This window comes from Pipistrellus kuhlii, unplaced genomic scaffold (assembly GCF_014108245.1).
Source record: "Pipistrellus kuhlii isolate mPipKuh1 unplaced genomic scaffold, mPipKuh1.p scaffold_m20_p_11, whole genome shotgun sequence".
NCBI classification, from domain to species: domain Eukaryota; kingdom Metazoa; phylum Chordata; class Mammalia; order Chiroptera; family Vespertilionidae; genus Pipistrellus; species Pipistrellus kuhlii.
In genome coordinates, this window is record NW_023425416.1 from 20,876,593 (window position 1) to 20,893,847 (window position 17,255).

A 17,255-nucleotide genomic window follows, 5' to 3' on the forward strand; every position below is an offset into this window, starting at 1 on the left:
CACTGTTGGCTGTAGGGAAGATTTCTAATTCTGTTTTTTTTAAACAGCTTTATTGAGGTATAATTTATATACCATAAAATTCACCATTTAAAAATGTACAATTCAGTGGCTTTTAGTATATTCACCAGGTTGTGCAAACTACCACCACTATCTAATTCCAGGACGTTTTCATCACCCTCCAAAAGAAACCCCTATACTCATTAGCAATCTCTCTTTATTCCTCTCTTCTCTCTCCCTACAGCCCTAGACAATCTCAAATCTACTTTCTGTCTCCATAGATTTGCCTATTCTGGACATTTCATGTAAATGGAATTATAGGAAACTAAACAAGTGTTCAAGACTAGAATTTGAACTAAAGTCTCTTATTTTCAAGTCTAGGGCTCTTTCCAGTTCTCATCTGAGCCACCTCTTTGTGGAACAAATGGAACTTGAATCTTGAAAAACTAGAAGAATGGTTTTCTTTCCCAAGATGACTTTTTATATTTCTTTCCTGGGTCACTTCCCCTGCTAGAACTTTAATCACAAAAAAATGCTTCTTCGTTGAAAGGTCTTCTGGTTCTCACTCACTAATTGCATGAGCACTGATGTTCTAGGAGCATAGCTGTCCTGGCTGTTGCTTGAATTCTCATGATATGGTTTCTTCCACTATCAGAGCAAGGCTTGGGCATGGCTTTCACACACCCAGGACATTTGGACATTTCGGAAGGAGAGTATCTTCCTCGTCTTGTGCTTGTATCTAAATTAGATCTTATCCTCTTCCTTCTGTTTCAGCAGTGTTTTCTTCAGCACAATGTAGGTCTAGTTTTTCAATTTCCCATTTCTCCTTTTTCCCCTCTTGGCTTAATCTCACCTCTTCATGATATCATTTTCTCATCAGGACTCTTTTTTGATGGCCTCATTTTACCTGGATTAAAAATATTCTTATGTTGGGGCAGACGGGTGACAAACAGCCTGTGATTGCTAACTTATCAGATCCCAAAGGAAGGCTCTGGACATTGAAAACTGCTTTACCTCAGGGCTTGGTGTCTGAGCCTTACAGACTGCATTTGACAGACTCTTTGTCACTCATTGCATCCCTTCACACCTGTTCTAGGCTTAGATCTCTTCTTGCAGCTCCTCTGAAACCAATTTTATTCAGAATTAGAATGAAGAGACACCGGTCTTTTAAATACAGCTTCCATCAGTGCAATAAATACCAATGCGTTTTTCTATTCTGCAGTAGTTGTTAGGCTGCTGAGATGATATTTTTATTTAGCATCATCTGTAACCACTAAACCACAAGTTAATCATCTTAGAGAAGAGAGCAGATTTCTCCACATCTAAGTTTGTGTTCAGAATCAACTCATCTTTCCCTCTCTTGGCTTTGATTATTTTGAAGACTGTGAAGCCTTCCTGGGCATTGTACTGTACACATGTGATGTGATGGATTGGCAGGTGGCCCAGATGTAACATATTTTGTCTATGTGACTCAGACAGCCACCAGGGGTTTGCTCATAAGCAGCTCTGTTCAGAGCCTGTTTGGGCTGGGCTTGGTTGTGGGACAGTCAGAAGAGAGGGACATGTTCCTGGCCCTTAAGGAGCTTCCTGTCCTCCGACTGGTGGGATATGACTGTTTGTCTTGAAAACACTCTAAAATATTCCGCTTTGTTTTATATATAAACCATTATCAGAGATAATGGGCGGGAGATGGCTTCCTGGAAGAGGAAGGTTTGGAATGGGGCCCTGAACCCTGGGAAGGCTTGAGTGAGGAATGGGCAGCACAGCATCTTGGAGTTAACTAGTTCTGACTTTAGATTCTAGCTCTACCTATTCTTATATGACCTTAGACAAGTTATTTAAACATGTTATGAGAGTTCAAGCCTTATACAGCTCTTGGCAGAGTAGAAGTTTAATAAATAATGTTTCCCTTTGAGGTTAACGGTGGAGAAAAAAATAAAAAATAGAGAAAGAACTTACATATGGGGGGTAGTGGAAGAACAGCATGCTGAGAGTTTAGGATAAGGGGAATATAGAAGCTTTTGAGAGATTCAATGCCTGTTTTTATTTTTTAAGCAATATTTTCATCTTTTTCCAAAGAAATGTACAGCCTTCTATTTGTTCCTCCAGAGTACTGTCCTCTGTCTCTCACTGATGAGCTGGTGTGTTTGTCATTCCCTGGCTCTCTGAGTCCCAGCTGTGCCTGTTAACCATGTTTCTGTTGTATCCAGGAATGCTCCCACCCCAGCCCATTGCTGCCCCGCTGTTGGAACACTGTATAACACCAACACACTCGAGGCTTTCAAGGCTGCAGATAAGAAGCTACTTTTGGAGCAAGCAGCAAATGAGGTTAGCTGGGAAAACATGATGTAGTCATTGTATTTTCTGTGGTCCTGCAGGCATGTTGTTTCTGATCAAATGCAGGGATCTGTCATAGAAACTAGTATAAAGTTGATACTCAATGATAGTTGGCTTCTGTGTTGCTGGGAAGGTCAGAGAGAAGACACTGAGGCTCTCACCTCGGGTGAGGCCAGAATGCAGGGCAGTGTATGAAAAGCTTTGCTGCTGACCACCCATTATAACATTCTGAAACAGCTTGACCTCTGTCTGAGTTCTGTTTTTATGTCTGAATGCCTTTGGGTTCTTTGTGCCCCTTGCAGAGGCTTTTCAGTTGTAAGCACTGGAGTGCTGTTGGAGCTGATAGTGTAGTCTCTCTAGTGTCCTCAGGGCTAAATCTAAACCACTCCGTGTGATTTACACGGCCCCTCGTGTCCTGGCCTCAGTGGCCTTTCTGTCCTGTCACTCGTGCCCCTGCCTTCTCTAACCCGGTCACAGTAAATCACTTCTCATTCCTTCCTTCACCTGCTTTTTGTTCTCCTCTTTTCTCAGGACACGATGTTCTCTCTGCCTGGAATGTCTTTCCTTTACTTCTTCATATCTGAGTTTCTGTGAAGAACTAAAATGGGGGGACAATTTATTTAAATGCCCTCTAACTCACTTAATCGAATAGTCTTCACACTAGTCCAAAAAAATAAATAAATAATAGAGTCTTTCCCTGGCTGGTATGGCTCAATTTGAGTGTCATCCTGTGCACCGAAAGGTTTGATTCCTAGTCAGGGCACATACCCAGTTGCTGGTTTGATCCCCAGTCCAGGTGCATTCAGGAGGCAACTGATCAATGTTTTTCTCTTACATCTGTGTTTCTCTCTCTCTCTCTCTCTCTCTCTCTCTCTCTCTCTCTCTCTCTCTCTCTCCCTCCCTCCCTCCCTCCCTCCCTCCCTCCCTCCCTCCCTCCCTCCCTCCCTCCTCTCTCCCCCTACCTTCTCTTTCTAAAAATATAAGTAAAAATATAGTTAAAAGCAAACAAACAATAATAAAAAGAGTCTTTTAATGTGAGTGCATGCCATGGTCAGAGAAAGAAGTTTCCTGCCTTTTGTCTTGAAGAAGGTGTCCCTTCTGTCCCTCGTGATGAATGCACGTGATGATGGTTGTTCTTGGCCTGCAGCTTGGCTGATTCTGGCTTCTGCTTTGGCTGCACATTCAAAAGCCTGGCTCCAAAGTTGGGTCATGGAGAAAGCAGGTTGCTCCCCACAAGAATTCTCACTCCTTGTCCAGGGCTTGTACTTTCTCCACAAGTCCTCCCTCTTGGCTGATCAGAAGCTCGGATCTGCTCTGCAGCAGTCCTGCTCCTCTGAGGTTATTATTTCAGTAGCAGGAACTTCTCTCTGCTTAATTCCCTATTCTACCCATATGTAGGGAATGGTTCTTATTGGCACATAAGAACCGTTTATTTGTCTTGCATAGTGACACAATGTTTAGCAACTAATCTTAGCTACTAAAATATCTGTGACAAGCAATTGCTGACCAGTACCAGCTTCTGCTTCTAGTCACAGAACTTGCTGAGTATTCATAAATTTGAAGTTCATTCTCTTTTCTTCATATCTCAGGGTGAAATAATCTGAAATAAGACTTTAAGAAATCCCCTTTACATAGTTCAATCACTGCCTCCCAGAAGTCCTTCCTGGCTCTTTTCCCTCCCATCTCTCAGCCCAGTTTGGGGGTCCTCTCAGGAATTCTACATCCTTCTAGGATACACATCCTACCTGATGGTATACTTGGACATTTATGCCTGAATCTCTCACTAGATTGTAAGCTTCCTGTGGGTATGGACTGTGACTTTTTTATTTTTATTTTTATAACCCTGATGTGTCTGGTATATACTAGGAAAGAATATTTGTTGAAGGAAATAACAGGCATGCTGAGACCCACCGAGAGGAGGCCTCTGGGTTCTCTCCCTTTCTGCAGCCTGTTACAAGAGTGGCTGGTGGACAGAAGTGGGCATTGGGCAGAGTGAGGTAACAGCCCATTTCACTGCCTGGGAAAAGTGGTGCCAGGCCTGTGGGAAAGAAGGGTTCAGGGCTATAGAGTTCTGTGCTTCACTTGAGAGTGAAAAGCTCAGAGATGCTGATAACTTACCTTGACACTTTTTTTTTCTTCTTGTGGCAGATATGGGAATCCATAAAATCAGGTGCTGCTCTCAGAAACCCTGTCCTCCTCAACAAATTCCTCCTTTTGACATTTGCAGTAAGTAAATGGACTCTGGGTCACGGGACATGCTCAAATGCCCTGGCCAAGCCCATTGTGGCAATAGAACAGTGTGCTCTCTTCTTCCAAAGCCTTTACCTTGTGTCATTCAAGTTTTAGCTGTTAAATAAATCTACATTTGGTTAGTGGCCAATATTGCTGGCCCTTACTACCAATGCAAAATTAATTCATTCTTACTGATCATACTGATATAATCATACATATTACTGGTGGTAATTTCATGGCTTATATAGCGCAGTCATCAAACTCTTATCATTCAGGACACAATAAAGTCAGATTTAGGGAGTAGTGGTTGTTGCTTATGTCTTTACTAAATACAGTCCTGCTTGGTTGCTTTGTTCATTGATATAAGGAAAAAGTAATCTTTCAGGGACCCTGGCCATCTTCAAGCTGTTGTAGACTAGAGATGACACTACCTTGCTTGTCCACACAGTTATGTTTTGGTAAGAAGAAAAAATGTTTCATATAAGTGATATCTAATTAAAATGAACATTGAGGTCAGCTTTGAAGAGGAAAATAAATCACATTAGTGTAACATCTGCTGCCTATGGAAGTAAGGGAAAGAGGCTGGTCCTAGTGATGGAGAAAGTGGTCAGTGTATATTGTAGAGTAGCGGTCGCCAATCGGCGATCCGTGAGGTCCGAAAGGTTGGCAACCACTGTTGTAGAGATACCAGTGACACACACACACACACACACACACACACACACACACACATATCTACATATATATGCAATGCACAGGCATACCTTGGAACTATTGCAGGTTTGGTTTCAGACTACTACAGTAAAGCTAGTATTTGCAAGAAAGGGAGTCATAATTTTTTGCTGGTAGAAGGTCTTGCCTTCAATGTATAAAAAACACAGCATCTGTGAAGCACAATAAAGCAAAATTCAATAAACACATTGTGTTTTATATGTGTGTATATCTTTATACATCTACATATAAAACTATTTTTTCCTCTACAATAAAGCATGACTACATAGTATTCTGTCGAGTGTATATTCTATAGGCTCTTGTACAGCTAGATTGTTTCCAATACTCACTGTATTTGTTTCAGTGAATAATACTGGCCATACTGATATTTTTCTCCCTGTCCATTTTATTTCTTTAGAATACATTCTTTGGAGGGAGCATATAAATATATCGATATCGGTGTACATTAACTGTGTTACTTTACTACAGCTTTATTAATTAATCCTCTTTCCCACAAGAAAAATTTTTTTCTTTTTTTTTCTTCTTTTTGCCAAGTTATAAGTCTTATTTTTTTCCCTCCCCCACAAACTAATCCTCCATTTTCTCTGAATGCTGCCTCTCTGATTTACTGAGAGAATGATAAGAATCAAGACTGGAAGCTGTATCAAAGGGCTGCTATAAAAAAGGATCACATTTTCTAACAAGTTATACTGCTTTAATGTGTAATAGTGGGGGTATAGAAAAAGTTTTAAATTCTTTATGGAATTTCTAGGTGCAATTTGATGTTGATAATTTGTAAAATTGAGTAATTTTGTAGGTTTACTACTAGAATAGATATAAATAGTGCTAGTTAAATATTTTTAGTTTTGTTACTTGAACATCATTATATTTTCTATACCAAGAATTCTAGTTAGTGGAATTTAGTTGAAAATTTGCACTTAAAGAGAAAAATAACATTCACTTTCACTCAACATTTTAATGCATTTCCCAGACTCAGTATGTGTGTTGGCTTATTGCCCTTTTACTGAGCATTCTTAGCCTACCTTTAAAAGAATGAAAAGTCTCTATCTTTTAAAATCTTCAGGCACAAAGGGCTTTATGTTAATTTAATCAAGACCTTTTGTGTCCTGAAAAGAATCCTAAGAAATTCATGCCTTTGGACTTTTGAAGATGGCCTGATAAAGCTTCTTAGAAATTGTGAAGTCTTTCATCTTGAATTGTTTAACCTTTTACTAAAGGTCATTTATGACAAATCAGTTAAGTACAAAAAAGAAATAATCTCTGGAGATGTTGGTGTGGTTTTTTTTCTGCTGTTTTTAGGACTCAAAGGAACAGACGCCTCATTACTTCAGTTTTGTAGTTTGTTTTGCTCCTTTTGAAAGAAAATTTATTCCTAATTGATCAATTAATGGCAGAAATAGAGAGTGCAGAAATTGTAATTACTAGACTTTCTCAGCTGGACACATCCACCTACTCACACACATATATAAAGTTTATATTTTAAAAAGTCATCTAGTATGATTTAATTCAGATGAAAAGTGCAGAAAAGGCAATTGCATAGAGACAAAATAGATTAGTGATTTCCATGGGAAGGGAATTTTCTGCTAATGCAGCAATTTTCAACATTTTTCATCTCTTGGTACACAAAAACTAATTACTAAAATTCTGCAGTACACCAAAAGATATATATTTTTTGCCAATCTGATAAAAAACATAGGTATAATTTTGATTCATGCACACTGGATGGCTATTGTTTTGTTGACGGTTGTCATTTTTTAAATTTGACAATCTACGGGAGAAGAGGTCAGTGCCCCGGACTAAGTAGTCAGATATTGTATATTTTAAAATTTTTTGTGGTAAATCAGTTGAAAATCCCTGAGCTAATGGTTTTTTGGTGATTTTTGTGGGGGGAGGGTGATGAAATGTTCTATAATTGGTAGTGATAGTAGTATAAACTTGTCAATATACTAAATAGACCACTCAGTTATATACTTTAGCATCATGAATCTTATAGTATGTGAATTATATCTCAACAAAAATATTTTTGGTATGTGTATTATATCTCAAAAAGGAGGAAACATCCACTTTTTAAAATATATATATATTTTATTGATTTTTTACAGAGAGGAAGGGAGAGGAGAGAGAGAGCTAGAAACACTGATGAGAGAAAGATATCAACCAGCTGCCTCCTGCACACCCCATACCAGGGATGTGCCCACAACCAATGGACATGCCCCTGACCAGAATTGGACCTGGGACCTTTCAGTCCACAGACCGATGCTCTATCCACTGAGCCAAACCAGTTTTCAGCCTACTTTTTATTCATAGCAACATTTAAGGAGAAATATTAATTAGTCAAATAAATTGCATTGTGCTCAGTTGTAACAGACTGGCAGGTAAGCTATCAAATAGCTGCATTACTATGGGTTCCTACACATTAGTTTTTCAGGCCACAAATGCTGCAAGAATTCAGAGGCAAGAGCATTCAGCCTGAGTGGGAACAGTATCTAGGGCAGCTTCACAGTTCTTTCTCCTGTATGTCTTGCCCAAAGTTTTTAGTTCTTAGAACCTCTTCTGTGACACATATAGCATTCACATTATCTCTGCTTTGTGCAGAAAGTGAGCTGCCCAAGGGCTGGGACTGGGCTTGATTTATCTTCTTATTGTCTGTGTCTAATATTTTGCCTTGTATATAACAAGTGCTTCATAGTTGTTGATTTGAATTTTACCAATAAAGCTTTTCTTAGAGCAATGCTGTCTCAGCAAATATAGATTATGAATAAGCACAGCTTCTTTAATAACATTGTTTTGTTCAAGTTCTTCTCCCCTCTCTAAGCTTTAGTTTTCTGTCTATAAAATGGGATGATAATAGTTACCACCCAGGGTAGTTTTGTGTATTAAACAATGATGACAATGATGCCAGTTACTGACTGAACACTTTGTAGCACATGGTCAAAAAAGTATGTTTATCCTGATATAGTAGTATGTGGTGTATGGGAATGTTTTGAAATAATGACAGAAATATCATGAGTTCTATTGGAGATGAGAATTTTTCAGAAGCTGGTCATATTTTGTGTGCATCAGTCTTCTGTCTTACCTGATTATGGGATGTTACATTAATAGATGCATTTCAGTGTAATCATTGGTGCTATTCTGATATCCTGCTATATTCTTTCTTTCTTTTAGGATCTGAAGAAGTACCACTTCTATTATTGGTTTTGCTCTCCTGCTCTCTGCCTTCCTGAGAGTATACCCCTCATTCAGGGGCCAGTGGGCTTGGATCAAAGGTTTTCACCAAAACAGGTATCAACAAATAAAGCAAAATGCAAGTACTTGGACTTAATGTGCAAGCTTAGTTTATCTACTACACTCTAAAGACAGATGGACACTTTTCTGAATGAAGAGCTGGTCACTATGGAATCTTCCAATGATGGTTCTTAGAACAGGTTTATTTACAAAATGTTTACAAAATCCTTTTGAAGAAGTAGTAAACAATAATTTTCCAGGATTTCAGTGACAATTGGTAAAATTCTAAGCCAGTAGGGAGGAATTATAGGAACATTTAAAAAAACTAACAATTTTCTAAAATGTGGTTTTCACTTTTAGTGGGGGGATCATAAGGCTCTATACTTTGGAATGAGAGCCTTTGAAACCAAATAGAAGACATTCTTCTTCCCTTATGCCAAGATGCAAAACTTCTGTATCTGGAATGGTACATGAAGAGCTAGTCTTTGCAGTTTAAGAAAGATAATAAGGTCACTAGAAATGGTCCAGCCGAAAGCAGTTTGGCTCAGTGGATAGAACGTTGGTCTGCGGACTGAAAGGTCCCAGGTTCGATCCGGTCAAGGGCATGTGCCTTGGTTGCTGGCACATCCCCAGTAGGGGGTGTGCAGGAGGCAGCTGGTCGATGTTTCTCTCTCATCGATGTTTCTAGCTCTCTATCCCTCTCTCTTCCTCTCTGTAAAAATCAATAAATATATTAAAAGAAAGAAAGAAATGGTCCAGAAAAGAGCAATGAAAATAATCAGGCTGATAGAACACAGACCTAAACCAAAGAATTCTGACTGTTATTGAAGCAAAAATTGAGTGGCACGAATATTTGAATTCATGAAGCACTTCAGTTACTAAAACCCTGAATTCTGAAAACAGGGAGTAGCCTTTACTGATTAAAAAATAATAAGTGTGTTTACTAAGAAACATCAAAGGATATGGTTTTGTGGAACTAATTTCCCAAAGAGAAATATAAGTTGGGAGAAAGGATTATACATGGGAATTGGCTGTTGATGTGTGTGAGGTTTCTTTTAAGACAAAAATGTTCTCAAATCATTGTTATGGTTGCATAATCCTGTGAACATGCTAAAAACAACATTGAATTGTACACTGCAAATGGGTCAGTTGTTTGGTAGATGAATGTGTCTCACTAAAGCTGTTAAAGATTATGGAAAGGTTCAGGTTAAAATTCATAAAAATCATAGAATCATGCTTGGTTATCCCAGAAGAGAAATAATGTTTGGATACCTCTCTCAACCTTTGTGGTTCATATCTTAGAGAACTACCATGCTGTACCATAAAATGTCCTTTTGTGCCTCGAAGAGACACCATCATGCATGTGGAAAATATTATGTAAAAGTGAAGTGGCATTATTTGGGTCACTCTTATGTTCATTTGCTGCAAAACAGAAATAGGGATGTGATCAGTCATTTCCAGTTTTCTGGATTGAAATTACCATTTATTGTATGTCAATTTTTAGCTCAGCACCATATATGTGATTCCTGGAGAATAACTCAGTGTTTCCTGTTTCCAGATTCAAGCCCTTGAGCGTGCATATGATGATCTCTGTCAAGCTGAAGGAGTCCCAGCATTACCTTACTTCCTAATCAAGTATGATGAGAACACGGTGCTGGTTTCCTTGCTTAAACACTACAGTGGTTTCTTCCAAGATCAAAGGACAAAGGTCAGAGAAACTGAGTATCATTTTATGATAGACCACTAAAAAATTCAAATTCACTTAGATTTATTTATCGCTTCAAAGAATGTTTCAGAACATTTCATTATCTTTATTCTCACACACACTGCAGTTCCCAGATCAGCTCCTGCTTTGGAATTTTCTAGCTCTGTTGCACCTCAGAGTAATTTTGGATTCCTTGCTTCCCATTAGTAATGAAGTTATTTCAGTTTTCCTTCCCAATATATTTTGTATGTATGTTTTAATTTATTCTCAGAGCTACCACTGTAGTTTTGGACAAGCAGAGTCTTCTTGCTTCCATCTTGTACACCAATACTAAAGAAGTGCCTGCCTCAAACTGCTCACATTCGCTCATTCATTTATTGATCAAGAGTTAATGGTGTCTGTCAAAACCGGTTTGGCTCAGTGGATAGAGCGTCAGCCTGCGGACTGAAAGGTCCCGGGTTCGATTCAGGTCAAGGGCATGTTCCTTGGTTGTGGGCACATCCCCAGTGGGGGGCGTGCAAGAGGCAGCTGATCGATGATTCTCATCGATGTCTCTAACTCTCTATCCCTCTCTCTTCCTCTCTGTAAGAAATCAATAAAAATATTTTTAAAAAAGTTCTGTCATTCATACCTATATCATTTTGCTTTCTTCTCTTTCCTATAGCCCTTCATCAAGTGTCTAATTATTAACCTTTAAAAGACGGCATTTAAATTCCTGTTTTGGGGTCTCCTGGCCGGAGCTTTTTTGGGCATTTAAATTCAGCACTGCAGGCATTTACTTTTTTGCCTCTATCTTATCTATTTTTTGAGTTATTTATGAAAAATAAAAACATTTATAAGGAAAATGTATTGTTTATTATTAAAATTATCTTTTAATACATGTTACTGATGTTAATGCCAGGAACTAAAGTTCCCTTTCATCCAATAAAGGATAATGCTTTTGCAGTGTTGCATAAAAAGTAAAGAGCAAGTATTAGCAATGTCTGTATTGTGAATCTGACATAATACTTAACTCATTCAGAAAGTCTTTTTATGTTCACAGATAACAGTTGGTGTATATGATCCCTGTAACTTAGCCCAATACCCTGGATGGCCTCTGAGGAATTTTTTGGTCCTAGCAGCCCACAAATGGTACAGTATTTACTTCTGTCTATATGTTTTTGACAATGTGTCTGCCTATGTCTGCACTTTTTTTTTTTTCTTTCACTTCTGGCACACAAACCAGGTGGGAGTCAATAAATCAGTCATAATCCAGTTTCATCAGTGATAAACCCCTAAGCAGGCCTGTTATGAGGTTGCAGACTGTGACCATACTGTATTAAAGATGTTTTAGAATATGGCAGGGCAAGTAGCCAAAGATCCTGACCCTGAAATTCTTCAGCCCTCTCTTCAGCTTTCGGATAGGATTATCCTGTTGCTTCTGGCCTTCTTTTGTCCTACCCTAAAATAATTTAAAAAGAGGGTACCTAAGGGCCAATATACGTTTGAAAAAATGCTCAACATTGTTGGTCATCAAGGAAATAAAATTAAATACTAATCATTAATAAATCACAATACCAGGTCTTGTTGAAGATATGGAGCAATTGGAACTCTCAGACACTGCTGGAAAACTGGCAGTATCTATCACAGTTAAAAACATCCTTAGTTCAGCAGTTGTACTCTAAAGTATATATCATACATAACTGCTCACTCAGATACAAGCAAAAGACATATCAAGAATGTTTATGGCTGGGAGGCTCAGTTTGTTGGAGCATCTTTCCTTACACTAAAAGGCTGTGAGTTTGATTCCTGTGATTAGGGCACATATTGGAGGCAACCAATCGATGTTTTTCTCTCACATTGTTTTCTCTCTCTCTCCCTTCTTCTCTCTCTAAAAATTGATTAAAAATAAAACATATCCTTGGACGAGTATTTTTTTAAATGAATTTTTAAAATATAGAATATTAAAAAAAAATTTTTTTCATTGATTTTTAGATACAAATATCAATGATAGAAAAACATCATTGATCGGCTGCCTCCTGCACACCCCCTACTGGGGATGGAGCCCACAACCCAGGCACGTACCCTGACTGGGAATTAACTCGTGACCTCTTGTTTCATAGATTGATGCTCAACCCACTAAGCCACATAGGCTGGGCTATCACAGCATTATTCTTAATAACCCCAAACGGGGAATAACCCATATGGCTTTCAGTAATGAAATGGAATGGAATAAATTGTGGTGTATTCATTGCAATGGAATGCTATGTTCCAAATTTTAGTGAACTGCCGATATATATATCAATATAGATGAGTTTTAAAAACAAAATGTTGATTGAAATAAGCTGGATATAAAGTATATATATATACTCTATGATTCCCCATCTATGTGAAAATCAGAATATGCAATAGCCATGTATGCACTTGGAAGTTAGAGTAGTAGTTACTTTTGAAGGGGTGGTTAGTAACTGGGAGAAGCCATGAGACAGGCTCCTTTATATTTAAAAGTTGTGTACTTGTCTTTGTGGCTGCTTTGCTTAAGTCAAAATGTTAACTTAAAAAAAATGAAAGTAGCTAAGTTATAGATTGTCCCCAGCGGGAGAATGGTTATACTTACTTATCCAGGTGGTCAGTCTATCCAGTGCAAATGGGCTTCCTAACTACTGGAGTATGGCATCATAGAATTTAAGTGCAGATGGAGAGAAGGGCGACCAGAAGAACCCATGCAAAGAAGACATTCTTTTCAATGTCTTGTAAGCTTTTCCCCCCTACATTTAAGATTCATTTGTCAGAATTATTTAAGATTGTTATATGAAATTCACCTAGAAAGAAATCACAACCTATTCTACCTTCAGCCTCTAAGCACTGAGACAAAGGGAGCATACAAGGATGTATTCAGAATCTCTCAAAGGTTAAGGCAATCCCTTGAGGGTATCAGGGAAGCATAATTACAGCGGATTGTATTCTTTCCACCTGGGTTTGCTGAAGTTCTGATGTGAGCTCTTTCTTTTCCTTCCTTAAAAAAATAACTACCACCAGGAGTAGTAGTTTCCAGTCTGTTGAAGTCCTCTGCTTCCGGGACCGCACCTTGCAGGGGGTCAGAGACATCACCCACAGCATCATCTTCGAAGTGAAGCTTCCAGAAATGGCTTTTAGCCCAGGTAACTTGCTGGTCTTTGAGAGTGCATATAATTTTTATCATAAACCTAATCAGGCTTAACTTTCCTTTTATCCTTTTACAATAGCAGCAGAAGGAGAGAAAAGTACAATTTCTACCTCTTTGTCCATGTGTTCACCTCCCTTGAACAGAGAGCAGCTCTGCTAGTCTGACAGGCATGAAGGCAAAGATTGTCCCCAGGAAATTTTCTCCAGGCAGGATTTTTCAATCTTAAGGATGTTTTCCCCCCTAGTTTTGTTTCTATTTTTGCTTAAGACACAGTCTTTATTCCTGACCCTTCTTAAAGGGAAAATGAAATATTAATGCACTGACATACATATTGTTACAAACTTAAAGTTTGTGTGATTCTACTCTCCATGCAATAAATGAGTGAGCAAAAGTGCCATGTCTCTTTCCAAATTTAATATTTTTCCTTTGGTCCTGTGTGATAGACATCAGCTATTCTCCTCCTTTCATAAATAAGAAACTTGGGCTCACAGTCATTTTATATAGATTGTGTGTGTGTGCGTGAGTGCATGTGTGTTACACTTATGTTTATATTCATGTCACAGAACACATGTTGAAGTTTGAGTAAAATAAAGGTGATACTAGTACCCACCACATGGAATATTTCTTATGAGGAATCTGTCACGTGTAAAAGAAAGAACACAATGTCTGACATGTTATGGGTGCTTTATAAATACTGATTTATGTATTTATCACACTAAATAAGCCCAGCACTCTCCAAAAGAATCCCTCAGATATTTGTGTCTTACATGCTTTTCAGAGTAGTTTCACATATATTGTTCAATTCTCTCCTCACAATGTCCCACATAGCTTCAAGGCACATTTCTTTCTTTAATCCACAAGCTATGTGCCTTAAAGTGTTTTAGTGGTGGGCGGAGAGGGGAGGATGTTAATATTTCTTCTGAGATGGCATTTCTAGAATGTGGAATTCAAAAGGATCCAGGATTTCTCTGATGACATTTTATCAGTAAATCTCTGCTGTAGCACTGAGAAATGTCTTAATTAGACTTCTCAGAGAGATAGACAATGAAGTGCTTGGTCAGGCAATTGGGGAAGTGGTTTACTTGTTACTTTGAGCCATAAGAAATCCATTGCCTCCCTGCTATTTTTAGACAGTTGCATTTGGTTTAGCGCCCTCTTCTGGCACATTCTAAAATAGCTTTCATGTGATGCTAACTTACATAGTACTGTACTTTTGTTATGTTAAAGCCACAACCTGAGGGTAGTTCTAGGGGAATGAGGTTAACTAACAAGTAAGGTGGGCCTGGTCTACACCTGGTAGGCTACCATCACCTTCCATACTTCCCTCCCTAAATCCCGCTAACCACCCTTGGGGGAGGCACTTTTCTTTCCGTTTTTAAGATAAAGTAATTGGAATTACTCTTATTCCCTGCTCCCGGTATTACTGATGCTTGATGGAACTGGCAAACCCAGGAAACACTACATTTATTGTACATTTGAAAAAGAGGCTTTCTATAATCCTGTAATGTCTCAATTCATCTTTTTTGAGTGTGGATGGAAAGGCAATTTTTCTTTTCTTTTTTTTCTTTTTTCATGCAAATTAATAGTTCCCCTTTTAACTGTAAATTAAACTTTATTTTTCACCCTGGCCAGGTGGTTCAGTTGCTTGAAGCGTTGTCCCATACACCAAAGGGTTTCAAGATCGATCCCTGGTCAGGGCACATACTTAGATTTGCAGGTTTGATGCCCGGTTGAGTTACATTGGGAGGCAACCAATGGATGTTTCTCCTTCACATCTATGTTTCTCTTTCCACTCCAAAATCAGTAAAATTAAAAAACAAACAGACAAACAAAAAATATCCATGGGTGAGGATTAAAAAAATCTTTCTAAATAATTATTCTGTATTATAGTGTGAACCAAAAGTTGTTGTTTTTTTTAATATTTCTAAGACATCCCATAGTTGCAGTGGTATCATAAGTACAGTTTTAAATCTCCTATATTTTCTTATGCTCTTCATTGTGCAGCCATGCTCACTCTCCATTGCTGATATAGAGTATCCTGGCAACTGGCTGAAGGAGGCAGCAGACACTGCCGAGAGTGGGAGAGCCCTCATTTTAATTCCTGCCCTGATGTTCTCCTCCTAGTTGACTAACTGGGAAAACAGGTCTTAAGTTTCCCCTAAAAATATTTTCTCAATAATTTTGGATATGACTTACAGACATAGTTTATATGGAGGCAGGTATGATAGATTAAATATTGCTGTATATACAGTATCCCAAAAAATGTGTACAGGCACTTTGAATAGTTATAAAGGTAACTAGAGGCTGTGTATTCATGCACCAGTCCCTAGGCCTGGCAGGCGATCGGGGTCAATCGGGGTTGTCTTGCCCAGTCCTGATTGGGGCCAATGGGTGCTGGCCAGGCAGGGAGGGACCACAAGAGGGCTCCAGGGCATGTCTGGCCTGTCTCACCCAGTCCTTATTGGGGCTGATTGGAGTCTGGGAGGGACCACAGGAAAGCCCATCTAGCCCAGTCTGATCTGGGCTGGCTGGCAGGGGACGGATTGCAGGAGGGATCACAGGAAGGCTCCAGGGCATGTCCAACCATCAAGCCCAGTCTAGCCCAGTCCTGATCCGCCGGACCTCAGCAGCTAACCTACCAGTTGGAGCGTCTGCCCCCTGGTGGTCAGTATGTGCCATAGTGACTGGTGGAACAGTCAAACGAATGGTTGACACTTAGCTTATTATGCTTTTATTATATAGGATGTTTATTAAAATATATTTCATTTTCAAAGTTGAGCTATCAATTGGTAAAGTGTGTATACATTTTGAGGGGGACACCCTGTATAGAATTTTTTCATTGAAATAAGTTCTAAGTTCTTAGAAATAGCTACCTCATTTTGAGTACTGAGATATTTTAATTTGAAATGATATTTTGGTTTTGTCCCATGATTTTTTTTTAATGAGAAAGCTTAGGCTCGAGTTATAAACTATAGTACTAGACTGTACTTGCCAGGTTTCTTATGCTGTGTATTCGGGAAGCATTTTTTATTAACATAAGACTAGTAAGAAAATACGATTTAGTAACAAGTCTGGATTATTTTTCCCAGAAAAAGAATTTTGAAGTTTTAATCTATTTAAAGAACTCAGATTTATTGTATCAGTTTCAATTTTTCATGACTTTGAAAACAGGACCACACCAGAGGCCTGAGTAAGAACAAGAAGGGATGTTTGTTTCTGGACTTCTTTCTGTGAATGATGCCCCCAGCCAAACTGAGGCTCAAGTAGCTTTGTAGCATGATTGGTCCCAAGGTTTCCCATTGGTCATCTTATCTCATCTTTTCACAAAGAAAAGATTATGTAAATGAAATCAACACCTTCTAGTTCCCATAATTATATTAAGCAATATGTTTTAATTTTTTAAGATTTTTATTGATTTCAGTGAGGAAGGGAAAGGTAGAGAGAGAAACATCAATGATGAGAACCATTGATTGGCTGCCTCCTACACGCCCCCTACTGGGGATCGAGCCTGCAACCTGGGCATATACCTCTGACTGGAATCGAACCTGGGACCCTTCACTCCACAGGCCAACACTCTATCTACTGAGCCAAACCGAAGGGTGCAATTATTTATTTATTTATTTATTTATTTTTTTTTTTAACGAAAGGTCAAAAGATAAAAAGTTTTTAAGGAAAGAAAAATAGAGGTGTCAGTAGAAATCTAAAAGGAGGAGAGTGGCCAGAGTACACCAGTGTATCATTAGAAACAAACAAAATTTCTGCCAGTAGTTTGGTACATTAAGTCAAGGAGTTTCTGTTCCTTCAGAGACTCATGGAAGGCAGACAGGCTGGGATGTAGCTGGATGAAGTCCCTGCAAAGGAATTGAGGCTTTATTGTAAATT

The 17,255-nt window shown here is 38.7% G+C and overlaps 1 protein-coding gene across 5 annotated transcripts in view; it reads left to right on the forward strand.

Moving 5' to 3' along the window:
- The window catches only part of ATG7 (autophagy related 7), a 207,356-nt gene that overhangs the window by 25,956 nt on the left and 164,145 nt on the right, over positions 1–17,255 (forward strand). For all 5 annotated transcript variants that reach the window (XR_004986815.2, XR_004986816.2, XM_036431130.2 and 2 more), the window contains exons 4-9: positions 2,208–2,325; positions 4,483–4,560; positions 8,464–8,580; positions 10,082–10,231; positions 11,271–11,359; positions 13,247–13,368. Coding sequence is in view for 3 of the 5 variants with exons in the window: in XM_036431130.2 (XP_036287023.2) it covers positions 2,208–2,325; positions 4,483–4,560; positions 8,464–8,580; positions 10,082–10,231; positions 11,271–11,359; positions 13,247–13,368 (674 nt within the window). In the remaining 2 variants the exon portion in view is untranslated. The remainder of the gene's footprint in view (positions 1–2,207; positions 2,326–4,482; positions 4,561–8,463; positions 8,581–10,081; positions 10,232–11,270; positions 11,360–13,246; positions 13,369–17,255) is intronic.